This window comes from Mobula hypostoma, chromosome 22 (genome assembly GCF_963921235.1).
Source record: "Mobula hypostoma chromosome 22, sMobHyp1.1, whole genome shotgun sequence".
Classification (NCBI taxonomy): Eukaryota; Metazoa; Chordata; class Chondrichthyes; order Myliobatiformes; family Myliobatidae; genus Mobula; species Mobula hypostoma.
The window spans coordinates 25,095,687-25,122,576 of NC_086118.1; the positions used below are offsets into that span (position 1 = coordinate 25,095,687).

Here is a 26,890-nt window from a genome sequence, read left to right on the forward strand (position 1 = left end):
GCATTTGACAGGGTTCCACACGGTAGGCTTATTCAGGAAGTTAGAAGGCATGGGATCCAGGGAAGTTTGGCCAGGTGGATTCAGAATTGGCTTGCCTGCAGAAGGCAGAGGGTGGTGGTGGAGGGAGTACATTCAGATTGGAGGATTGTGACTAGTGGTGTCCCACAAGGATCTGTTCTGGGACCTCTACTTTTCGTGATTTTTATTAACGACCTGGATGTGGGGGTAGAAGGGTGGGTTGGCAAGTTTGTAGATGACACAAAGGTTGGTGGTGTTGTAGATAGTGTAGAGGATTGTCAAGAATTGCAGAGAGGCATTGATAGGATGCAGAAGTGGGCTGAGAAGTGGCAGATGGAGTTCAACCCAGAGAGGTGTGAGGTGGTACACTTTGGAAGGACAAACTCCAAGGCAGAGTACAAAGTAAATGGCAGGATACTTGGTAGTGTGGAGGAGCAGAGGGATCTCAGGGTACATGTCCACAGATCCCTGAAAGTTGCCTCACAGGTGGATAGGGTAGTTAAGAAAGCTTATGGGGTGTTAGCTTTCATAAGTTGAGGGATAGAGTTTAAGAGTCGCGATGTAATGATGCAGCTCTATAAAACTCTGGTTAGGCCACACTTGGAGTGTTGTGTCCAGTTCTGGTCACCTCACTATAGGAAGGATGTGGAAGCATTGGAAAGGGTACAGAGGAGATTTACCAGGATGCTGCCTGGTTTAGAAACTATGCATTATGATCAGAGATTAAGAGAGCTAGGGCTTTACACTTTGGAGAGAAAGAGGATGAGAGGAGACATGATAGAGGTGTACAAGATAATAAGAGGAATAGATAGAATGGATAGCCAGCGCCTCTTCCCCAGGGCACCACTGCTCAATACAAGAGGACATGGCTTTAAGGTAAGGGGTGGGAAGTTCAATGGGGATATTAAAGGAAGGTTTTTTACTCAGAGAGTGGTTGTGCATGGAATGCACTGCCTGAGTCAGTGGTGGAAGCAGATACACTAGTGAAGTTTAAGAGAGTACTAGACAGGTATATGGAGGAATCTAAGGTGGGGGCTTATATGGGAGGCAGGGTTTGAGGGTCGGCACAACATTGTGGGCCGAAGGGCCTGTACTGTGCTGTACTATTCTATGTTCTATATTCTATGTAATTCTAATTTTGTATGATAGTGAAAGTGAAGTGTTAACATTTCTGTTGTATGGTGAAGCACTTCACCATTTCAGAGCGCATTAAGAATCAACAGCACTGCCATGAAATTGGATGACGTTTAGTCCAGCTGAGCTAATGATAGCTAATTTCCTTCCTTAAAAGAATCTCATGAATGATAATTAGCTAATATCCTGATTAGCATTATCAATAACTAGTTCGCTCCAGATAACATTTTATCCCAAATATCTATTATTAAACACCACTAGCAAATCTGTGTGCCTAGCCTGATTTGTGACATATATTTCATCCTTGCAACGGAAGTGCAAACCAAACTTTACCATAACTGTAATTTTTTTTGGGGAAGTGAGTTTTGACTTGGGTCTCAGTGAGAAACTGAGGAACTATACCTGCAAAAGTCATCATTCCTTGTCTGAACCAACAACTTGATTATTCCATTAACAGACATCCCACCTCTTCTGGAAGTTCCGGGAGTCTCCCCGCATATTGATGGCAGCTCCCTGACGCCCGCAAATTATATACAGTATCCCAGAAATCGATTTTTTTGAGAGGAAGAGGAAGAGCGAGAGGGGGCATCCTGATTGGTCTCTCTTCGTGCTAAGTAGACCTATCAGTTTTCTCTGTGGGCCGGCTTTACAGTCGACCTCAAAAATAATGACAGTGTTGCTCGCTGCGCTGTTTGCAACAGTGAATTTTCTATTGCCCATGGTGGGTTAAAATGTAAAAGACATGTTGAGGTGAGTTTAACAGGTGTTATTCGTTCAATAGCATAGCTGACATTATTTAAACTAGCTGGCTAGCTGCTAAGGAGCTACTCTATTGATGTCCTATGTGATGAGGGCAAACTCCCCGTAGACTTGCTTAAAGTAGTAATAGAATAAAAAAATGACACCATAATAATACAATACAAGTACATATTTTAATGTCACATTTTCTGCATATACCCAACTTGGTTTACAGATTAGACAAAATCACTGAACAAAGTACTACATGCACCCTTGGAGGTCGACCGGGGAGGGGGATATAGGGTTGCGGGGGGCAGATGTGCTACCCCCCTGAAATGAGTTTTTGCAGGGTGGGATGTCTGCATTGAAGGTAGTTTTTACATAATTTATTGATGAGTGCTCCAATCACCAGGATCTATCTAGCTTCCAACAGCAAGACAACCTCTTGACCATTGGAGGAGACCAACCTGCTCTTGAGAGCAATTTTGCTGCAATCCAACTTCTTTAGCTGAAGTAGAGCGGAGCTTTTAAGTGCTCCTCTCCGGTAGTCAATAATTAAAAGAAAACGATAAAAGATTAGCTTTGTTTGTCAGATACACATCAAAACATACAGTGAAATGTGTCTTTTGTGTCAAATCAAATCAGCAAAGACTGTGCTAGCCAGCCTGCAAGTGTCAGCGCAATTCTGGTGCCAACTTGCATGCCCACAACTCACTAACCCTAATCTTTGGAATATGGAGGGAAACCAGAGCACTCTGAGAAAACCCAAGCAGTCATGGGCAGAATGTATGAACTCCCTACAAACAGCAGTGGAAATCAAATCCCAGTCTTACAGCTAACACTGTAAAGCATTATGCTAACCACTAACCACTAAGCACAAAAGTTTGTGCTTTTCATGCAGTGCTGGCAAATCAGAAAATAGTGTTCCAGGTGCACATTTCTTTAATGGACATATTTCTACTCTCATGTAGTATACACCATGTTCTTTACCACTAGAACATTAACAATATCCCCTTTTAAAGATAAACTCAATCTTTATTACAATACTTAAGTGGATTATCCCAACATTGGCATACAACATGCAAGAATGGGCTTTAATCCTTCTCGTGGAGAATCATCCTATTTATTGCATCAGGCTGGAAACATGGTTGGAGTTACTAAAACTATCTTAACAAGAAGATTATCTTCTTGCTGCAGTAAAAGTCATATCATGTGTGGAAAAGTGCAGTGGAAGACCATTGCTTTTCCTTGATTGGATGTCTGTTTAACAAAGATTGATGGAATATAATTTTCATTTTATTAATAACAACTAAATATATTCAAAACAATTAATATCAAGTTATATTGTGCTTTAAAACTAATTTGTTAATAATGAAATGTTCGCAATTGAAATAGTTGGCTGAATTCCACAAGGACACGTCTATGCAATAGCCAAATGACAGTCAGCAGGGAGTTAATCCTCACCCACGATCGGTCTATTATATGTATCCAAAGCAGTTTTCTTTCTTAGCACAGACCAAATTGCATTGACCGTAAAGATGTTCTGCTGGTAACAGGGTGTTAAAGGATGGAGCTATGAATCAAGGAGGCAGTACACGTTCAGTAAAACAGCAGCTGGTTGCTGACTCAGCACTTTGTCCAGTCTGCAGACCAACTGAGTCCGTTTTGTTTGTACTGCAGATAAAAGTACGAGTAATTGGCAACAACAAAGAATTTTTTTTTCGAAAAAGCAAGAGGTGTTATTCCAATCTGTGTCTGTAGTTGCTTCAGAAGATAATGTCTCATTTCAAGATGCGTTTCCTCAGAGAAGATAGCAGCAAAGTGCCTTATTCTCGTCTCTGCGGGTCGAGAGAAGAAGTTCTGAATGCCGACTTTTCAAAAATTCAATATTTCATCCGGTTCCTTGAATTCCTTCATTATCTAGGAAGCATCTACAGGATGATGAAGAAAAAGCTGAGGTCTGGATCCTCTTCACTATGTAGAAACCCACAGTCTTGAGGATCAGTGTTTCATGTTATTTAGGGTAAAAATACAGGATGTTTATAATTAATTTAGAAATTGTCATAAATATCAGTTTCTCTCTGTATTGGCAGGTGTTCATGTATTCTCATTATAAAGTATTAGAGCAGTTAGCATTAAGAATGCTGCATTGCCCAGGTCATTTAACTCAAGGGCAATAGCTGCAGCAGATACGATAAAATTTACTAGTTTGGGTTCAGTATTCTACCTGCTGTTTGCTTGTGAGTTATCGAATTGTGTGTAAAACCTGCCTGTAATACTTTTATAAATGTATTGGAGAAATCAAACCATTAGTAAAGAATGTGTTTGGTGTATGCATTTACCAAGGTCAAAAGGGTTTATTTTTCTGAAATATGTAATGATGCAACTATCAATAAAATATATAATTTAATGGTTATGATATATTCAGTCTGATACAAAAACAAGACATGAATGAGAAAGATTATATAATTATTTGTTTCTTTCTTAAAAATAGACACCATCTAATAGAATTTTTGAGGGAAAAATGTAAGAAATGTAAAGTTGAACAGAGAACTTCATTTTTTTCTGATTTTTACTTGAAAATCTACAAAAACATCAAGTAACTTCAGTTCGGAGGAGTTACTGAGGTCGTTAGTGAGTGAGCTGAATTTTCATTGTGGTTACAACCTAAAATGATTCAGCTGCAATATTGGTTCAGCCCTGCATAACGTCATGCTTGGAAACTGTTCCAGTGCACTTAACAGTATCAATGTCATCAACTCTCAGCATATAGTTTTTACACAGACAGACTAAAACAAGTTTTGATAATGTGAAATATGATTTATTGCAAATGTTTGATTTATCAAAGATGTTTTAGCTTTTCCTTTAAGCTTATGGTGACTGCTCAAACAAGGGTCTCTAATTTATAACTGTATTGAAATGACTGTAGTCTTTAAAATTTATGCAAATGTCAGTAGGTAACATCACACAGAAAATTTATGGTCAATTAGTATGAATTCTACTTTGTATGGCATTTACAGTATAGCCCAAAACATTTAAATACTCAGTTTAGAATTGTTTGTGTACTTGTTCTAAGGATTTGAATTACTACAACACAATTTCTTTCTCTGTTGCAGAGCTGAAAAGACAGAAGTATTAACTGAAGATTTGCTGCAGGTAACATTTGTTTCACCATTTTGTTTAATGAACGATTACTGAAACCACAGCAGAAAGTTTCATGTGCTCTGGCAAGCCACTACAATTATACTGAAACCCTCATCAAATGCTTTGAACCCAATGCTACACAGGCTGTCACAGAAAATTTAATCCCCTTTAACTTCCAGTTTATTAATCACCATAAACTTCATGCCTGTATCTGCTAGGCTGTTCTCTGTTAAAATCCGTAAAAATCAGTTTGCTCAAAGGAGCTAGTTATCAGATATTCAGTAGAAGTTTTGAAGTTAATAGCAACTATCTTAACTAATTGATTTCACCTCCTTAATCTCTTGGTCTCCCCCCCCCCCCACCCCCTGAAATATTGCATTTAGCCAAAGCCCTTGATGCTTTTAATCTATATATTTGAAGAAACAGAAACTGTCCTCCAATGTGGTTTTCCGTTTCCTGTACAAGAGGAGAAAATCCACAGATGCTGGAAATCAAAGTAACAAACACAAAATGCTGGAGGAACTCAGCAGGCCAGTGAGCACCAATGGAAAAGAGTAAACAGACGATGTTTCGGGTGGAGACCCATCATCAGGACTGAATTCCATTTCCTATGCATTTCAAATTTTATTTGATATCTATTGATATAATGTTTACTTGTGTCACGTACCCCATGATGGGTTAAAGAACCAGCAGAAATGGTAAACAGTTTTGGAGTCTGGTATTGATATTAGCTAATACGATTTATTAGTAACTACGCAATACAGTAATATAAATTCAGACATATCAAACAAGTTACCAAAGATTATGTGTATATAAGTGTGGAAATATAAAAAACCAAGCTTCTTCAAGCCTAGGGGTAAATGGATACAGTCTTACGGTGATGAGTAAAGTTCAGTTCAGTTCGTGGTATTGAGTTGGGTAGTGATGGAGAGAGAGAGGTGTTTAGTTCCTCAGGTGAGCTGATGCCGTCGATCTTCCTGTTGACTTCCAAAACTTCCAAGTTAGCCAAACTTGACCAACTTAAGAGCACTGTCTTAGAGTGATAGTCTACCAACCCAGGCGAGGGTTGGACACAGTAGTAGACTCCACAAGGTCACTCTTTCATGCACTAATAATCACAAGTCGATCCCTCAGAATCGATCCTCAGTCCCATACTCGTGGGCACCTGAACAGGATGGTGGTAACTTCACCACACCCGAGTGCGTCTGCATGTCCCATGAAACAAGCAATTACGCTGGTTTAAATACTGTTGTGCTGAACACCAGCTATCCATCAAGTAGCTCCTCCCCTCTCTCTCTGTAGGAACTTAGAAGCTGCCAGTGTCCTTGCAAAAGTGTAAACATGCTGCCGAGTAACCATAACACCATCTCAAAGTAGTCTTCGCCTCTCTCCCTCTCTTAAAAACAAGGTGCTTGTGTTGAACAACTCTCTCTCTCTCTCTCTTTTTAAAAGCACAGTTCATAGGGGCAATTCAGAATCCCGTCACACTTGTGATTTCTAAACAAAGCCCTAACAATATATAAGCACCTACCTTAGATTTCCTGGTTATTTGCTGATCCTGAACACTAGTCTCTTGTGCATCATGCACTAAGGCGCCCAGATGACTCTACATCTCAGAGCTCTGCAATCTCTCAACCAAATGTTTGTTTTTCATGTTATTTTCTCTGCCAGAAAGGACTATTTCACATTTCCCGCATTAAAACCCATTTGCCAAATCTTTGTCTGCTCACTTAACCTATATCTGCCCTTTTATAGACTTTACACTATGTCCTATTCACTATAAACTTTTCTACCTCCTTTTGTGCCATCAGCAGATCTGGCAATTGTCCTTTCTGTCTAATTACTTATTTAGAGATACAGCATGGAACAGGTCCTTCCGACACAACAAGTCCCGCTGCCCAGCAACCCACTTAGTCAACACTACCCTAATCACAGAACAATTTACAATGACCAATTAACCTTCTAACTGGTACGTCTTTAAATTGTCAGAGGAAATCAGAGCACCTGGAGGAAACCAATGCAGTGATGGGGAGGACGTACAAACTTGCAGACAGTGCCGGAATTGAACTCTGAACTCTGACACCCTGAACTGTAATAGCGCCACATGAGCTGCTACGCTACCATGGCACCCGCTAATATTTAGCTCAGTGGTTAAAAAAAATTGAAGCTTCAGCACACCACACTTTTCATCAGAAATATACTTACTTATTCCTGATGAAGAGCCTCGGACCAAAATGTCAATTGTTTATTTATTTCCATAGATGTTGTCGGATCTGCTGAGTTTCTCCAGCATTTTGTGTGATAGCTCTGGATTTCCAGCATCTGCAGAGTCTCTTGTGTCCACTATTACTTATTCCTATTCTCCCTTTCATGTCAGGTGGCCAATCTTGTAGACTAATGATAGGTTACCTCTTATACCATGAATATTTATGTTCCAACAATCACCTTTATTGAAGCACTTCAATAAATGTCCTCTAGAAATCCAAGTGAAGAACTGATTACCCTTAATCCACAGCACACATATTACTCCTTCAGAGAATTCCAATCAATTGGTCAAATATTATTTGCCTTTCACAGAACTAGTTTGGCTTTGTCTGATTACCTTCAGATTTTTTAATAAAGGATTTGCTTCAACATTTTTGATAATAGCTTTCAGCATTCTCCCATTGACAGATAATATGGACCAATTTTTCTTAGTGGACATGCCCCCGCCCCCCGCCAGTCTTACAGTCACTTCCCCCCTGCTTCTAATTGTTGCGCACAGGGACCAAATTTACACACCACAGCTTCTGCTGTAGCTGTTGTTAAATGGCAACAGTAAATGCTCAGCATTATGAGTGCAATTGATTCAACAGCAACTGATTGACTGGCTTGTGGGTTAAACATGCAAACTTTCAAAGATGATCCCTTAGGTTCAAAAAGCCCATGTTGCCAGGTTTAAAAGCTAACTATTGAAACCTCTGGGGGGGCGCAGTAAGAATGATAGTGCATTAGCTATAGCATGACTACAGTAATAGACCTTTACCTACAAAGCATATATTAAAACTGAATCTTCCAAGCCCACCTGAAGCTCATTTACAATTCAGTAGCTAACTGTTCTCATTTGTAGACCTTTGGAAATAGAAGTCAAATGGAAACATTATGTCCATGAGTGAATACAGAGTTTTGACCATTGGAAACCATCGCGGAGTCCTTGAGAGCAGGGAAAAAATACCATTGTAAAACAATGCTCAAACAATCTAGCATGATAATATGATAAGTGATGCCTTTTTACATGTTTTAATGCGCTTTGCATTAAGTCTTGATCCTGGACAATCAAGAGTTAAAAGTAGCTTTAGTTAAGTCCTTTCGGTCATGAAGACAGAATGCTGTCTATGATGTCTAGGAGCTCCATCATTCTGGTGAGCTATTTTAGATCATGTCATTATTGTGGTTAGAAAAGGTAAATGATACTTGAGACCCTTGCTGCAGGGTTTACACGCTCACATTGCAGAATCTGATTGTCCTTACCGTAGAAAATAACCTTGACAAGCCTTAGAATACTTGGGTTGTGAAAGTAGGCTAAATGTAACTAAATACTACCAAATTTATTTTGAAGAGGACATTATCATATCCTCGAATAAAATTTTTAAAAATTAATTTAATGTACTTTGGTTAGCATGAAACTTGCACAAAATTAGAAATTGTTTTGTATTTTAAGGTTCTTGTGTTCACAAGTGTTATTAGTTTTATTCATTGCTGTGCATACCTTTTCGTTTAAATAGGTAGAGAAACGATTGGAGCTGGTAAAACAAGTGTCTCACAGCACTCATAAAAAGCTTACAGCATGTCTCCAAGGACAACAAGGTGTGGACGCCGACAAACGATCCGTACGTTTTTTACTAATTATTGTCCACTGCATGCTTGAGCCAACATTTGAGAAGTTATCTGTTAATAGATGTCAGATGCTATATGGAATTTCTGGTTTCATACTCAAAGTCTCTGATAAACTTTAGTGTAACACATACAAAATGCTGGAGAAACTCAGCAGGTTGGGCAGCATCTATGGAAAGGAATAAAGAATTATGATGAAGGATTGTGGATCGAAACATCGACTCTTTATCCCTTTCCGTAGATGTTGACTGAGCTGCTGAGTTTCTTCAGCATTTTGTGTGTTTTACTCTGGATTTTCAGCATTGCAGAATTTCTTGTGTCTTTGGTAAAATTTCCCTCGTTTCTTCGATATCATTGAGTATTGCTGCATCATGTGAATGCACATTGTTTTCTCAAGTGGGAGGCATGCTTGTCAATTACAGTCCTCTTTCAGAGGCATGTTTTGGTCATCTGGTGGAAGTAACTTTTGCCATCACTGAGTGGGGTGGGCATTATACGCCATCTTTTATTGAAGGCAGCAGTCATTACATTTTCAGATAGTAAGGGAATCAAGAAACAAGGGGTGAAGTAACACTGAAGTGAAAGTTCAGCCATGATTTTATTGAGCAGACAAACATGAACAAGTTACCAACTTCTACTTTAATCTCTTATGTTTTTATGTCCTTATTGGGACCCATGACCAATGAGTAGCTGATCTGAAAACCACTTAAACTGAACTGAGAAGAACTTAAACTGAAAAATTCTCGTGCTGCCATAGAACTTTATTCCATATGGCAATGAGTATCTGTCTGAAGAACCTGCAAATCACATTTTGGAAGAAGTTTCCTCTCCTGAAATGTTGACTCATAGTGACCCTATGGATGATGAGTGCATTTCTGTTTATCGCCTTTTCCAGCAGCTCCAATATTTCTGTTTTCATTTAGAATTGACATCTTATTGAAATACTGTATGCAATTAATTATAATGCTTAAAAGTTATTTTAATGTCAATTAGTTAAAGATCAAATAATGGAAGATTTCTTTTAATGCAGTTCTTGTAAATTCAGAAAGAGTAATCCAGGGAAGATTTACTTCCCCTAACAGAATTACACCTTGCGATTAGAGAAAATATAATCCTCCTTTGTGAATGATATGGGGAGTCAGTGCTGCCTTTGTTTTTCTTGCTTTCGTCGTAATTATAACTAATAACTAACTGTGAATCATATTGATTGTACCAACAGAAAAAGTTACCGTTAACAACATTAGCACAGTGTTTAGTAGAAGGCTCCGCTATCCTGGGTGAAGACTCCTTGCTAGGGTAAGGCTTTAAAATACTGTATTTGACACTGTAGATTCTATTTAACTGATATAATTTCTTTCACATGGTTAATCCTGTGGAACGCACCAATTAACTGATGATAAAAGTAAAGAAGAGGCATTAGACATCAATCTGTGTGTTCAGTATTGGAAATATCGAGTGGCCAGGTTGTCTCATAACTGATTTTTTAAATCATTTTTATTTTTATGGGCAATGTTCAGTGAATAGTAGTGATAATACTCTGAAATTGTAGGTATATTGAAGCTAAAACAGTTAACACTTGCTTCAACTTAAATATGCATCTGTTAAGTTGATCGAATAGTGGTTCAGCAGTACATGTAACTGGAGGATTCTGAGTAGAAAATATTGAGATATGATCTGATTAAATTATATAACAGAATTGTAGGATGAGTAAGTTGAAGGGGCTGAAGAGCCAAATTGTCATGCCATCTTTTATTTGTGACAGCATTATGTAACAGATACCTGTTAAACTTCAAAATTACTTCTCACTGCTCCATTAATTTCTAATTTTTAGCAAAATTTTGTTGAAACAAATTATTTAATTAATTGAGATACTTCTCCTGTTAAGTTTGTTTTAGAAATTTATGCACAGGATGTGGATGTGTAGTCATATTTTAATGCCCATCCATAATTGCCCTTGTGTAGGTGGTGAAAAGTCATCATCTCATCATCTGTGGTGTCTGATATGAAGGTTCTCCCACATGATATTATGTAGTCAGTAACAGGCATGAGTTGCCCAGAGCCCAAAATTAATAAGCACAGATTAAAAGGTTCAAGAATCACCATGACAGCTGCATTCAAATTCAGTTAATATTCCAGATTTAAAGAAAAAGTAGTATTAGTAATGGTGACCATGAAATGGACTCTATTTCTGTAAATATCCATTTGGATCACTGATAAGGAAAGAGATCCAACATTCCCACAATATAATTTGGCTCGTACTATATATGACTCCAATTGTATAGTTGGCTATCCTGTGATTTGGCCTACCAAGCCAGTCAGATGTAGCATAACAGCCATGGCCTACCAAGGCCACTCAATTTGATATGATCTACCAAGTTGGCTACCCTATGCTTTTGCCTTTCAAGCTATTCAGATGTAACATAAAAGCCATGTTAAAGCAGGGAAATGAAACTTCCTAGGGAACAGCATTATAGAAATACCTTAACAAGAAAAACCACTGTAGTTCAAGGAGTGTCCCACTACCACTCTCTTAAGGACAATAAAGATGAAGAATAAATGCGGTCAATTCCCAGATCCTGTAAAAAAAAAAGCAGGTGTTCGTGTGTGCAGGTGTTCATTGGAACTTTGTGTGATTTGAAGAGCAATGTGGAAGTGGAAGTGTTCCCGTATTATCACTAGTTTTGTAGTAGCTTTAGTAGCCATTGTAATGCATGTTGTTTTAGATGGTGCAACCCTGGTGACTGGTAGTGGAAACTGTGAATATTTAAGGTGGAGTATAGCCTACTGCAGAAGTGGGTGGATTCACCCTAAAAGGCACTGGCCTTGAGCTGGATATCCTAACACATGGAGAATATTCCATCATGTTCTTGGTTTATCTCTGGTAGATGTTACAAGGTTTTAGCAAGTCTTTCATGGAATAGTGCTTCAGTAACTTCAATTGTGTCTTCCTCCATTCGCTTCCTCAACAACCAATTTTGAATATAGAGTATGCATCGCACCTTTGACAGTAAAAACAGTCAGTTTTATTATGTGTATTTGTATTTTAAATTACATGCATTAATTTTTCATATTTATTATCTATGGTGAGTATATTGTGTTTAACTATATGCAGTGTTGTGTTGTGTATCTTAAGTTTTGTGATTTTGTCCTTACCACTGCACAAAGTTCCTGATGGAAAATAAAGTGAATTGATGAATATCTATTAAATTTCTGTCCAGTGGTGAAGATGAATATGATGAGATTCTTAGTGAAGGTATTTCGGCTGAAAGTGTGTAGGAGTGTTCAGATTCTCTCTTGCTGGAGATGATCATTCGGTGGCTTGTATTTGACTGGTCAGTTGTCCACCAATTCTGGATTATGACTTTTTTGTCTCTTGTGATAGATTTCTTCATTATTTGAAGAGTTACAAAAATAATTGAATAATAATGAAGAGTCTCACTACAAGCCTTAAAATATAGAGTGTGTCTTTGATGAATTAGCTAATATTATGCTAAGGACACTGTCCTGAAGAACTTTCATAGTAATGTCTTAGGTAAGATGATTGGCCTCAAACAACCATTGTCATGTTCCTTTGAGCTAGCTACATCTCTTGTCAGTGGAGTGTTCTAACTGAATTCTACTGAGCAGCTTTTGGCAATGACCATGGGCAGTTACTGTTGTCAATAGTTAGGCCAAGGATACATTTTTCATAGAACCATGTAGCATGGAAAAAGGCGATTGGCCCACCATATCCATGCCAACTAATGGCACCAATCCATGTTCCACCTTCCAGCACCTGACCCTTAGCCTTCCACGCCTAGGCAACTGGAATGTTCATTGAGGCACTTCTTGTATGCTGTCAGTAAATCTGCTTCTGCCACAGTGCATTCCAGGTAGTCACCACTTTCTGGGTGAAAAGATTCCCCTCGTATCCCCTCTAAATCTATGTTCAGTAGTTTTATTCATGCCTGATAAGGGGAGAAGTTTAATGTAGTCTACCCAATCTGTATCCCTCATAAATCTTATAAACCTCAATCAGGTCCCATCTTACCTTCCTCTCCTCCAAGAAATATTGACCAAGCCTTTCCAGTCTCTTCTCATGACTGAAACTTTCCATCTCAGGCAACAGCCTGATGAATCTCCTCTTCACTCTCTCCAGTGCTACCACACCTTTCCCTTAAAGCTTCCACATGCGATACTCCAGCTGAGGCCTGACCAATGTTTTATAGAACATAATCTCCCTGTCCGTGTATTCAGAGCCCTTAACTAAACACGCCAGTATCCAAAGTATTTAAAGGCAGATAAATCCCCAGGGCCAGATGGTCTGCATTTCAGAGTGCTTAAGGAAGTAGCCCAAGAAATAGTGGATGCATTAGTGATAATTTTTCAAAACTCTTTACATTCTGGACTAGTTCCTGAGGATTGGAGGGTGGCTAATGTAACCCCGCTTTTTGAAAAAGGAGGGAGAGAGAAACCAGGGAATTATAGACCGGTAAGCCTGACATCGGTGGTGGGGAAAATGCTAGAGTCAGTTATCAAAGATGTGATAACAGCACATTTGGAAAGTGGTGAAATCATCGGACAAAGTCAGCATGGATTTGTGAAAGGAAAATCATGTCTGACGAATCTCATAGAATTTTTTGAGGATGTAACTAGTAGAGTGGATAGGGGAGAACCAGTGGATGTGGTACATTTGGATTTTCAAAAGGCTTTTGACAAGGTCCCACACAGGAGATTAGTGTGCAAACTTAAAGCACACGATATGCGGATAAGGTACTGATGTGGATAGAGAATTAGTTGGCAGACAGGAAGCAAAGAGTGGGAATAAACGGGACCTTTTCAGAATGGCAGGCAGTGACTAGTGGGGTACCACAAGGTTCAGTGCTGGGAACCCAGTTGTTTACAATATATATTAATGACTTAGATGAGGGAATTAAATGCAGCATCTCCAAGTTTGCGGATGACACGAAGCTGGGCGGCAGTGTTAGCTGTGAGGAGGACGCTAAGAGGATGCAGGGTGACTTGGATAGGTTAGGTGAGTGGGCAAATTCATGGCAGATGCAATTTAATGTGGATAAATGTGTGGTTATCCACTTTGGTGGCAAAAACAGGAAAACAGATTATTATCTGAATGGTGGCTGATTAGGAAAAGGGGAGGTGCAACGAGACCTGGGTGTCATTATACACCAGTCATTGAAATTGGGCATGCAGGTACAGCAGGCGGTGAAAAAGGCGAATGGCATGCTGGCATTCATAGCAAGAGGATTCGAGTACAGGAGCAGGGAGGTACTACTGCAGTTGTACAAGGCCTTGGTGAGACCACACCTGGAGTATTGAGTGCAGTTTTGGTCCCCTAATCTGAGGAAAGACATTCTTGCCATAGAGGGAGTACAAAGAAGGTTCACCAGATTGATTCCTGGGATGGCAGGACTTTCATATGATGAAAGACTGGATCGACTAGGCTTATACTCATTGGAATTTCGAAGATTGAGGGGGGATCTTATTGAAACATATAAAATCCTAAAGGGATTGGACAGGCTAGATGCAGGAAGATTGTTCCCAATGTTGGGGAAGTCCAGAATGAGGGGTCACAGTTTGAGGATAAAGGGGAGGCCTTTTAGGACCAAGATTAGGAAAAACTTCTTCACACAGAGGGTGAACCTGTGGAATTCTCTGCCACAGGAAACAGTTGAAGCCAGTTCATTGGCTATATTTAAGAGGGAGTTAGATATGGCCCTTGTGGCTAAAGGGATCGGGGGTATGGAGAGAAGGCAGGTACAGGGTTCTGAGTTGGATGATTAGCCATGATCATACTGAATGGCGGTGCAGGCTCGAAGGACCAAATGGCCTACTCCTGCACCTATTTTCTATGTTTCTATGTGTGTGGTTCCACTGTCCAAACAGCAGTCTCAAGCATGTAGTGCACTACATCTTAAGCAAATTTGATCTGGATCCCATGGGCCCACACCTTTTGGACCAGTCTCCATGTGGGACATTATCAAAAGTCTCATTGAAGCTCATGTAAGCCACATTAACTACACTGCCCTCTTACATATTGTTGCCTCTACAAAACTTTCAGTCAGATTGGTCAGATATGATTAGCCCATGAAAATCCATGCTGACTATCTCTAATTAGTCCCTGCCTTTCCAAGTGAACATTAATCCTGTCCCTCGGAATTTTTTCTTTGAGACCCGGAGCCAAGTAAATCTCCTGGTGAATCCCAAGCCAAAACAGCAGATTGTTTGTTCCTCAAGATGCCTGATGTGTTTGCGGGGGTGCTGGGTGTGCAGGAGACCCACCTGTGCCACCATTAGAGGAACCTGCAGCAGTGAAATGTACAGCCAGTATTTGGAGTGAGAATACACATATAAAAATATTTTGCTGTAAAACTATTTTGGGACATGTCAAGGTGAATTGTTCACTTACATATATACAGATGCAAATATGTGTACACACATACACACGTATATGTGTGTGTGTGTGTGTGTGTGTGTTTGTGTGTGTGTGTGTGTGTGTATATATATCACCTCCTACCTCCTACATCTACCCAGTCATTGATACCCCATTCCTTTACTTCTGTGTGTACTACTCTCAGATGTATGGTGAGTACTGTCCATTGATGTGGGGGTAACTGCCCAAAGTGTTCAAGCTCTTGACCACTGTTTATACCTGCAAAATTCAGATCCTCCAAGAAAAGTATATCTTGCGCAGTGATCAAAGTTAACAAGGCACCGCTCAGCAGGGAACATGGAGATGTTGCAGCACACATTTATTAGTGATACGTTTATCTGTGTGTCATGTTCAGTAAAGTGGATGTGCAAAGCAGGGTCCGAGGGAAGATTAAGTGTCATCTGGGCTCCTGGTCTGATTATTGTACTAAATGATGGAAGTGATTGGCGTGTGCAGAAGACTACATAGTTTGCATTGAGATCCTTGATATTACAGGCTCCTTACAACAACTGTCTGTTTATCAGGGATACCCTCGAAAACCACGTGGCCGGTGCCATTGTTCCCCACTCAGCTGGGAGATGAGGATGGACGCTGAGAAGAACCACATCCCCTAGTAGTTTTATTCTTCCTGTTCCTCTTTTCCTGTTGCTCTCTAGGCTGTGCTTCATGGCCTCAGAATGCGTGTCATCTTTTGGCTAGGTTGCTCAGTGTGCTCTAAGTGTCACTAAAGCTTTCTGATCTGCCTGGCATTTGTTGGATTAACGCAGGCAGCAAATTAAAAACTCACCTTTGGAAGACTAATGATGTTTTCTGCACCTCATGCATTTCCCTGGCTCTTGTAATATCTGCATCCATCTGCTGTCAGTGGGGGACCATGTTGCTGTGAGCAGCCATGGAAGTAGAGTATAGCCAATTCCGTATGATTCAGCTTGGCAGCTGAACATACCTTTGACTGGAAGTTCCTGAAGATAAAGAATTCGCCTGCATTTTCCAGAATTTCATCACAATATGATTGTTAACGCAGATAAACTCCGAATTGCATTAAAGGGCTCTCAACTTTATTCAGCACAACTTCTGGAGAGGGAAATTCAGGCCATTTTATTTATTGTTTGACAGTCATGCATCTGTACAGAGAATTTGGCTAAAGGTCAGCTGCTTTTGTAGCAACTATTGTCCATAGTCTTTGTTGTATTCAACACATTCAGCAGCTTCTTTGCCACATGATGTGGATCAAATTGGTTGAAGGTAGGCTTCTATGATAGTGGAGGTCTATGGAGGAAATTAAGGTGGACCATCCACTTGACCATTTTGGCTGAAGCTGATTGTAATTGCTTACATTGAGCTCCACCAAGATGGCGTTCATTGAATTAACTCCTCCCAATAACAAGTTAGCCATTCATACTGTACTTGATCAGATCAATAAGCTGTGGGCTTGCCTAGCAAGTTGTTTTTGCTGTTTAACATGCACGTGGGCCTTCATTCTAGTCCTAACGTGTTGGCACTCTATTTCCCATTTGCTTTTCCCTTGGTTATGTACAATGAAAAACATATACAAATTGGGATGTAGGTCCCTGATTAAAATTTTAGCTCAGTTAATCATCCTTGTATCCATACATAAACTTTTTTTTTTGCAATTTTGGTTTCATTCCACTATACAGAACAACGTGGTCTTGCTCTTCTGCCTTGACATTTTAGCCTTAATTTTCCATGTGCCAGTCAGTCCTGAGCAAAATATCAGTACCCAGCCTTTGCTTGGAAGGTCCTGAACTTACACCTCATTACGCAGCAATTTCAAGTCCTGTTATTTGTGGATGAAGTGGTGAAACTTTAGTCCACTAGGGTCAACCTCCTTCCTTATGACCAAAGTTCAAAGTAAATGTTATTACTGTATCAAAATACATATTTCATCGTATACAACCCTGAAATTCACTTTCTTGTGGGCATACTCAACAAATCTATAGAATAATAACCATAACAGAATCAATGAAAGACCACCCAACTAAGGCATTCAAGCAGAGTGCAGAAGACAAGAATGCAAAAAGAAGAAACAATAATGTAAATAAATAAACAATAAATATCAAGAACATGAGATGAAGAGACCTTGAAAATCAATTTATTGGTTGTGGGAATATGTCAGTGATGGGGCAAGTGAAGTTATCCCCTTTGGTTCAAGAGCCTGATGGTTCAGGGGTAGTAACTGTTCCTAATCCTGGTGACGTGAGTCCTGAGGTTCCTGTATCTTCTTCCTGATGGCAGCAGTGAGAAGAGAGCATGTACTTGGTGATGGATGCTGCTGCTTTCCTGCAACAATGTTCCATGTAGATCAATTGAGAAGGGTAATACTGAATTGATCAGCTAATGTTCATGCAGAGTACTTTTAAAAGCCTTGTTATTCTACTATCTATTACACTGTAGCTAATTTGCCCTTGTGGTTTTCAGACACTGGTATGAAATCTTCCCACAGATGCAATTTAAGCTTAGCACTGCACAAATGATATTAACAATTTGTCAAGTGATCTACAAGACCATCGAGTAGAGTGAAACTCAAGGCAAGCAGTTTTATTTAACAACTTTAGTGTATCATGGCTCCACTTAGCACTGAAAAAATATTTTGAAATTTGGTATACTGGTGTGTGGTCCCTCTGTACAAACAACAGTCTTATGCATGTAATGCATAACATCTTAAGTAAAATTCCAAAACTGATAGCTTCAAAATTAATTTTGGGTTGAGTCATCTAACATTAAATTTGGTAGTTAAACCTAAAGCCAGAGCATTGTTTCAAAGCCAAATTTCAACAGGATCCACCCAGAATTATGCATTTTTGTTAGTTTTGGCCAGACTATGCAACATGGTGTAGCTGAATACAGTATCCACAGTCCAGCTTTGCATAAAGCTGGATGATTTATTCTGAGTGTGAAATCAAGAGTAAAGTAATGTTAGTCTTTGCAGCTGTGGCCTTGCTTGAAGGACTTATTTTCATGACACTGAAAGCCTATATGTTTTAATGGTGTACAGTATACTTAAGGAGAACTGTACATTAAAATCATCTTCTAGTCAAGTCCTGTTCATTAGTTTGCATTGGGTATTTTCTGTTAATTATAAAAGAAATATAGAGAATGAGAAATATTTTTTGACAATGCCACAATCTGCTGTGAAGATCTAGATTAAGATGATGTTTGAAGCACAAGAAACAAGTTTCTCTTAAAATTATAAACTTTCCCAGAAGAATGCTTTGGCAGCCCCATTTCTCAACAAAAGAAGAAAGATATTAGCATTGATGTAGCAACTTATCAAGTCGTCAAGTTGTAGTCAAGCATTTTCCTTTTTTTTGGAATCATCTTTACAACTATTTATGTAATAAAATAACAGCCAATGTACACATAGTAAACAGCAAAAAAATACATTAGTTCATATTTTATTGTGACATTGTAAGAGGCTGTTCAATTCATTAATTTATTGCAACAGAAAATTCTCATCAGTGCTGCCCTCTGTATACTGTATTTCCTTGTAACCCATTTTCTTTAGCATACCCAAATTTCACTGCAATTTTCCTGCCACTCACCACGCTAGTGGCAATTTACAGCAGCCAATTAATCTACTAGCACGTCCTTGGGATCTGGAAGGAAACTTGAGCAATCAGGGGAAATCCACACACTTACAGTGAGCGTGCAAACTCCGTACAGACAACAGCCAAACTCGGGTCACTGGAGCTGTACAGCAGCAGCACCAGCTGTTGTATCATTCTGGGGTCATAGTAATCGAATAATTAATTTGATCTTGCTGGGGTGGACAGGCACTGAATCCCTTTCTGCCAGCAGAATCAAACTGGTTGCAAATGGAAGCATAATTGCAGTACAAGTTTCATGGAGGCTCAATGATCTCATGTCTTATGGTTTGGTTATGAGTATCAAAGTCAAAATGTTTTCCAAAATCAATGTCACCTTCAGTTATTACTGTCTGAGTCTTTTTTAATTGGGATTGTACAGTTTAATATGTTCAAATGATTAGGCCACAGTAGGAAGCATCGTAATAAGGAAGAGATGCTGATACTTTGTGTCAAATATCCTGCAATTCGATATATATCCCCACAGGGCTAAAACTGGTGTGTGTAACAGAGCACCTATAGATTATCTGTTGGGGTGAAAGGCCACTGTGGACGTTACTTTGTTATATAAATAACATATCAGTTGTCAATTAAGTGCACTATCAATAGTTGTTCTTCTTGATTGATGCAAAATGTTGCACCAGTATTTGGTTAAAAAAGACTATCCAAAATTCTCCTAAATTACCCTCTGGCTCTCTTAATACAAGAAAGAAAGTATAGACATCTACAAAATGTGTTTGTTGTTTCTGGAAGGTTGCAAATATGTAATTGGAATTCCTGTTTTTTTTCTCTGAAGCTAAAAATAAATGGAGAGTAAGAGAAAAACAAACATATTTCATCATTACACAGTTTATTTAGTGGTTAACTGTTTATGAGAGTTGCACGTAAATTGTTTCTGTCCTTTTATTGTGCAGGAAGATGCTGAAGATGTGTGGTGACACAGAGGATAGGCTAGCCCAGGAACTCATCCTGTTTGAGCTGCAGATAGAAAGGGATGTGATAGAGCCATTATTTGTGTTGGCTGAGGTAAGAAATTCTTTGTGATTTTCATGGAGGGCCAGAAGCTCTTTCTCTGAAAAATATTAAATGCTTAAAGCCTGAAATAAAACTGCAATACATTGAGTAAATTCACTAACCAAAGGATCACCTGCAATGGTTTGTTTTTAAAACAGCCTGAAATAAAACTGCAATACATAGAGTAAATTCACTAACCAAAGGTTTGTTTTTTAACCAGCTCTACTTTGAGAGTCTACCTTTCATCCCATTTATTTAGCAGGTACTTCCGGAACCCCAGAAATAGCTTTACCCACACCACTGTCTCCCAGTTGGCAGTACTAGATCATTAGAAATTTTCTCAAGCTAAGTATTGGGAAGGCTGAAGCCAGTGCCTTTGGCTCTCATTGCAGGCTTAATTTCCTGACTCTATACTGTATCCACTTACTGATTCCTTCCCTTATCCTGGCACGTCATTGAATCTAAACAAGGGTTTTGGCAATCTTGCCACTATTTTGAAGGCTAGAATGAATTACAGTCCACACATCCAGGCTATCAGTAAGTACAGCTGTTCTCACTTAAAGGGCATCATTCAATGACACCTGTGCTGAACTTGGTCTGCCGCTGAAACTTTCAGTGACACTTTTGTTATCCTTTCTGCTTTTCATCCTCACTCTCAACCTCATGTTCCCCATAAACCTGAGGTCAACCACACCTGACTTCCAGTGCCCTAAGTTACCAGTCTCTCCTGTACTTTGTGACCTGCAGTGGCACCTGGTTAGGTAATACCTGGATTTTATAACTCCCTGCCTTTTTTTTATCACCGCCCTTCATATTGTCACATTTCCCTTTTGTCAGCATCACCTGTTTTATATCCTCTGGGGTGATCACACTTTCTCAAATGTGTTTGCCCTTTTATTGGCTTTGGTTTCAGCCGCCTTGGCCCTAAATGTCCTCCAATTTCTTTCCTAAACTGTCTCACTTTTCTCCTTCATGGTATTCCTAAAACCCACCTACTTCACTAAGGTTTTAGTTATCTGCACCAATACTGCTTATGCATCTTAGTGTCAAAATTTGTGTGATATGCTTGAGTGAAGGGAATTGAGATTGTTTTGTTCTTTGTAAGATATTATACAAGAACAAATTGTTGCTTTTATTCATGGTATCCATTCATCCAGTCACCTCTGTCAGTATACTGGAACTACATCTCAGAGCAGGAGTAAGCACGTGGCCCCTCAACTTTCTGCACCATCGGATAAGATCATAGCTATTTCAATTGTAGACTCAAATCTACATTCTCATCCGCTTGTCATAACCTTTCATCCTCCAGCTTATTAAGTCTCTGTTCACTTCTGCCTTAATAATATTTAGATTCTTCTTCCACCACTGTTTGAGGAAGAGAGTGCCAAAGACTCAACTGTTTGTGAATTTTTTAAATCTCTGTCTTAAATATGGAACCCCATATTTTTAAACAGACACCCCATATTCTTGAATCTTCCAGAAGAGGAAACACGTTCTGTACACTCGTCTTGCAGAGACACATCAGGATCTCAACCACTAGGTTCAACAAATACAAGTCAAGCCTGTCCTCATGAGATAACCCACTTTTTGCATGTATTATTCAACTGCCACAGCAGTAAAGTGGACTTTATCCTGTTCCCTCCTACCTCCAGTTCTATAGCGTAGAACATCCTGTGAAGTTATGCTGCATGTTTAGGAGAACACAAATTTCTCACCCAGTTATTATTAGGAACATGATCTCTTTATCAGAACACACTTATTCTCCAGAATTAAATAGCACCTTCATTGAAAGTTATTTATATATTTAATTTAAATGTTGTGATGGCCTAATCATCATAGTGTATTTTAATTTGGTAATTTGCAGCATTAAGAGTGCGTTACCCATTTCTACGCCGCTGGATTTTTTGAATGAACAGAGAAAGAAAATGATAATTGTTTCTGCTCTTCAGGTGGACATTCCCAACATCCAAAAGCAGAGGAAACATTTAGCAAAATTAGTTTTGGACATGGACTCAGCTAGAACACGGTAAAAATGATTGTTCCTTTTTTTTCTTAAGTCTTTCAATATTAATTTATTTTACTTAAGACTTAAAGCCCTCTGTCTTTTTCGTGGAACATTTTAATACATAATTAAAACAAATCACTTGCCCTTTTTTTATTGTTGAATTTTTCTCAGAATCTTGTTTCTGACTGTTGCTCACACTCTGCCCTCACATATTTTCATCCATGACAACTCACTGGATGAGGATGAACCAGAGCTTACAGTCTCAAGCTCTAAGCCAGGAATTGGTTTGAGGCCGGGTGGCGTTTCATTTCCCAGAGAGTCATGAATCTCTGGGATTGAACTGTCTTATTAAAAAAAAAACAGAGGTTGGGTTTCATCCTTCAAGAAGTTTATTCTGTTCAAGCCTGCCGAGTGCACTTGTCAACTTTGTAAAGATCAAAATGGTATCTGCCAAAAATCAGAACAGTGACACAAAATGTTCCCAAATGCATTATGACCCCTGCTGGCTGAGAGGAGAATAACAACTCTTCAGTTGATGATATTATACATTTTACACAAATTTCCTAAGTCATTTGCAACACCTTTGGGGAGGAAAAAGACAGATTTTTGTAGATAACATCAATCAATTGGACAACCTCCCTGGCAAGTATCCAGAGGGACAGGAGGTAAAGAACTGCAGACGTTGAGATCTGGAGCAACGAACAATCTGCTGGAAGAACTCAGCGGGTCATGCAACCTCTGCGGGAGGAAAGGAATTGTTGACATTTCAAGTCAAAACCCTGCACCAGGCCTGAGAATAAAGATCAAGATGGCCAGTATAAAAAGGCAAAGGGGAGAGATGAAAAAGGCTTCTGAGGTGATTGGTGGACTTTAAGAGTATAAGATGACAGGAAAGTGAGTAGTGCCAGGCAGGGGTGGTGAGGGGGGTAGAGTTGGAAGACAGTGGCAGTTAGATGAAAGATGGAGGCAGAAAAAAAGAGATTTTAAAAAAGGGGTGGAAATACCAGATGAAGCAAGGTGGGGGAGGTGAGTGTGAAGATGGTTAACAGCTGCTGGAAGTAAATAAGCAGGAGCACAAAGCACTATCAGCGCTAGATTCTGGTAAGGTAAAGCTTCTCAGTCCACCAATCACCTCAGAATCCTTTCTCAGCACTGCTGTTCTCCTCTTCCAGCAGGTTGTTTGGTATTGGCTGGAAGCAGTAACTGGTATAACTCCAGTGTAGCAAGGATTCTGAAATTGAGCTGATCATCCAAAATTTGGAAGATGCATTAGCAGCCCTGATATGTTCAATAATTGAAAGAGTGCTGTTATTCAGTTTGACGGACATTTGTAAGATGTTTGTCCAGTTAAAGCCAAGCATTTCAATCCCTATCTTTATTTCAGGATGGAAAACAAAGGAAAATATCAACACATCTGAAATAGGTCATAACAAGAAAAGGTGGAAAAAAAAGAGATAAACTGGGTCATTGATGTGAAAGGGCATTGGGAAAACACAAAGCCATTTTGAAAGATATTTCCAAGGTGGAAAGATGGCATTTACTTAAAAGACAGTGGGAACAAATGGCTGCTGCCTGGATTGGAGCAGAACAGAGAGGTTGGGGATAATACCAGCAGCCACTTTATTGATGCCCAGTAGGATTCAGAAGCAAGCAGTGAGTCATTCAGGGATAGAGGATGAGAAGGTGAAGTTATTGGGCACTGGCAGGACAGAACTTTCATATTTATCAGAGCTCTGGGGGAATCAGGAGGATGTGGGTGAAATTGTAAACAGTTACAATTTTCTCCTTAAAATGCTGGAGTGCAAAGTTAAACTTCCATTGTATTTGTGCAGAAGAATATGCAGGGCAGCCTAAATCTACTTTTCATCTATATGCTATTAAAATGGGTGCCTGATTCAAGTCCTTGGAGTCCTGACCTCTAGGTGCAGACCTTGAGTCAGACAACATCAAAGGTGGGATCTGAAGGATAGGATATCAAGGTCTGACAGCAACACTTGGTAGGGAGAGGTCAGCAAGACTTTTGCAAAGAACCGTGGTAGGCAGCTGCAATCCTGATGCAGGGTCTCAGCCTGAAACATCTACATCTTCTGTTGGCACTGATGCTGCTTCACCCGTTGTAATCTTCCAATATTCTGATTTTTGGTAGGCATCTATTGTCGTATACTTAATATCGGGAAACGTGGACATACCTTTCCCCAAAATAATGAGATAGAATAGGCCAGGACCTTCTTTCCCTTTAAAGTTTCTGGTACAGTTTTGGTGCAGCACTATTTGAGTATGTGGAATGCTGATGTCATTACCGTGCATTCCTCTCCGTCTTTAAATTGATCTGAAAACTTAGGTCAACCTTGGAGAGAAATCTGAGCCCTTTTAAAGCTTAAGAGCTCATGAATCATAGTCTACAGATGCATTAAAATATATTTTATTTTAGACAGATCACATATTTTTGGACAGAGCACATACTTACAGAACGTTAAATGCTAACCTGAAGGCTCCTTTCTCAAAATCTGGTGCCACTTTAGCCGTGTTTTAGCTGCTTGAACTCTTGAATCTGCTTGCAGTATTTGAACAGAGTGGCACATTTTCCTATAAGAAATTCTTCAAATCAGCTGAGAACCCTCCAGATTTTAATCACATTAATTCTATTTGTTCACAAAATTGCATGTCACTTAAATACAGATCTAATTCCAGTGAGATACTGGGCATGCAGTTGAGGTTAGTTGGCTATGTTATTGGTTTGAGTATTTTTGGTGTATTGTACATGGAGTATTTGTGTTTATATGGGATAAATCAGTTTAATTAAGCATCTGTTGGTTGAGAAAGTTACTAAGCATTCTTAGTGATTCTGGTCTTCCCCTTGAATGGAACTGTAAAAAGTTATGAAAGATGTATATTCTCCCTTGGGCAGAAAAAAAATGATTTTGTATTCTCTCAAATAGATTGAAGATTTGCTTTCTAATAAAGTAACTGGCACAGGATTATTTCTGTATGCTTCCTCAATGATAAACAAAACCATTCTGAATAATGTTCAGTCAAACGCCAGCCATGATTGTTCTTGTATAAGATGCGTGAACTAAGTTTGATCTTTCTTCTTTACTTTTAATTACAGTATAACATTCAATTCCCCATTTGCCAGTATTTTAAGACTTCATTCAGAAAGTATTCCATGAACTAACTGGCATTTTAGAACATAGAACTGTACAGTACAGGACCACAATGTTGTACTCAACCAATTAAATTGGTAATCAAGTGGCTAACTAGACTAATCACATCTGCCTACACAATGTCCATATCTTTCCATATTCCACACATTCATGAGCCTATCTAAACATCTCTTAAAAGCCCCTAAGGTACCTGCCTCCACTACCTCCCCAGGCAACATATTCCAGGCACCCACAAATCTCTGTGTAAAAATGTTGCCCTTTGAAACTTTGAATGTTCTCCTTTGAAACTAATCCCTCATACCTTAAATGCATGCCCTCTGGTATTAGACACTTCAACCCTTGGAACAAGATATTGTTGGTCTACTCTACCTATGACTCTCATAATCTTAAAAACCTCTATTAGATCTTCCCTCAGCCTCCAACAACCCAAAGCTGCCCAACTTCTCATTATAGCACATGCTCTCTAATCCAGACAACTGGTGAACCTCTTCTGCACTCGCTCCAAAGCCTCGGTATCCTTCCTAAAATCAGGCAACCAGAACTGTGTGCAATAATCCAGAAGCAGCCAAACTTGAATTTTATTAAGTTGCAACATAGCCTACTGACTTTTGAATGCAATGCCTTGATTAGTAAAGAAAAGCATGCAATATACCTTCTTAAACACCCTATCAACCTGTGTCACCACTTTCAGGGAGTATACTGTCTCTTCCCATTTGACCTACCAATGTGCTACATTTCACATTTGGCCAGGTTAAACTCCATCTGCCATTTCTTTGCCCATATCTGCAACTGATCCTGTTATATTCTTTAACAGTCTTGTATGATATCCACAACACCACCAATCTTCCTATCATCTGCAAGCGTACTAAACCTCCCATCTACATTTTATTCAGGTCATTTATAAACAGCGGAGGTCCCTGTACAGATCCCTGCAGAACATTACTAATCACAGACCACCTACTAGAATAAGACCTTTCAACCACTACCGTCTTTCTTCTATGGGCAAACCAGTTCAGAATCCGAACAGCCAAATCACCATGGATCCCATGCATTTTAATCTTCTGGATGGGCCTTACTAAAATCCATGTAAACAACATCCACAGTTCTACCTTCATCAATCACCCTCATCACCTCATCAAAGAAATAAATCAAGTTAGTAAGACTTAACTTTCCACACACAAAGCCATGCTGGCTCTCCTTAGTCCATGGTTTTCCAAATGCTCGTAAATCCTATCCTTAAGACTTCTTTCCAGTAACTACCATACCACTGATGTGAGACTCCCCAGTGTATAGTTTCCAGGATTATCCCTAATTCCCTTCTTGAATAATAGAACAATATTAGCTACTCGCCTGGCCACTGGGACCTCAACATTGTCTAGGGAAGACATGAAGATATCGGTCAAGGCCCCAGCAATCTCTACTCTTGCCTCTCTCGATAACCTGGGGTATATCCCATCAAGCCCTGGGATATATCCATCTTAATGATCTTTAAGAGACCCAACACTACCTCCTCCTTTACCTTGAAAGCCCTTAGCATTTCAATACTCAAAACACGGATCGCCCTACTCACCATATCCTTCTCGTTGGTAAATACTGATGTAAAGTACACATTAAGAACCTCACCCACATCCTCTGCATCCAAACAAATGTTCTCCCTCCCTCTTTATCCTCAAAGTGGTCCTACCCTCTCCCTAATTATCCTCTTGCTCTTGATGTTTGTATAGAATACTATGGGATTCTCTTTAATCGTACTTGACAAGGACTT

General features: G+C 39.4%; 1 protein-coding gene and 1 long non-coding RNA gene across 8 annotated transcripts in view; one reads left to right on the forward strand and one right to left on the reverse strand.

Moving 5' to 3' along the window:
- Positions 1 to 26,890, forward strand: part of LOC134360220 (rho GTPase-activating protein 44-like) — a 297,116-nt gene that overhangs the window by 178,480 nt on the left and 91,746 nt on the right. For 5 of the 7 annotated variants that reach the window (XM_063074293.1, XM_063074297.1, XM_063074298.1 and 2 more), the window contains exons 1-6: positions 2,149 to 3,848; positions 5,007 to 5,046; positions 8,799 to 8,903; positions 10,127 to 10,203; positions 19,857 to 19,968; positions 21,906 to 21,982. In XM_063074293.1, the coding sequence (XP_062930363.1) occupies positions 3,667 to 3,848; positions 5,007 to 5,046; positions 8,799 to 8,903; positions 10,127 to 10,203; positions 19,857 to 19,968; positions 21,906 to 21,982 (593 nt within the window). In that variant the 5' untranslated portion in view covers positions 2,149 to 3,666. Of the gene's footprint in view, positions 1 to 2,148; positions 3,849 to 5,006; positions 5,047 to 8,798; positions 8,904 to 10,126; positions 10,204 to 19,856; positions 19,969 to 21,905; positions 21,983 to 26,890 lie in introns of those variants that run through there. The other 2 variants (XM_063074294.1, XM_063074295.1) reach the window with 1 other exon arrangement.
- LOC134360221 (uncharacterized) overlaps positions 1 to 26,890 on the reverse strand; it is a 73,814-nt gene that overhangs the window by 11,273 nt on the left and 35,651 nt on the right. The window lies entirely within an intron of this gene.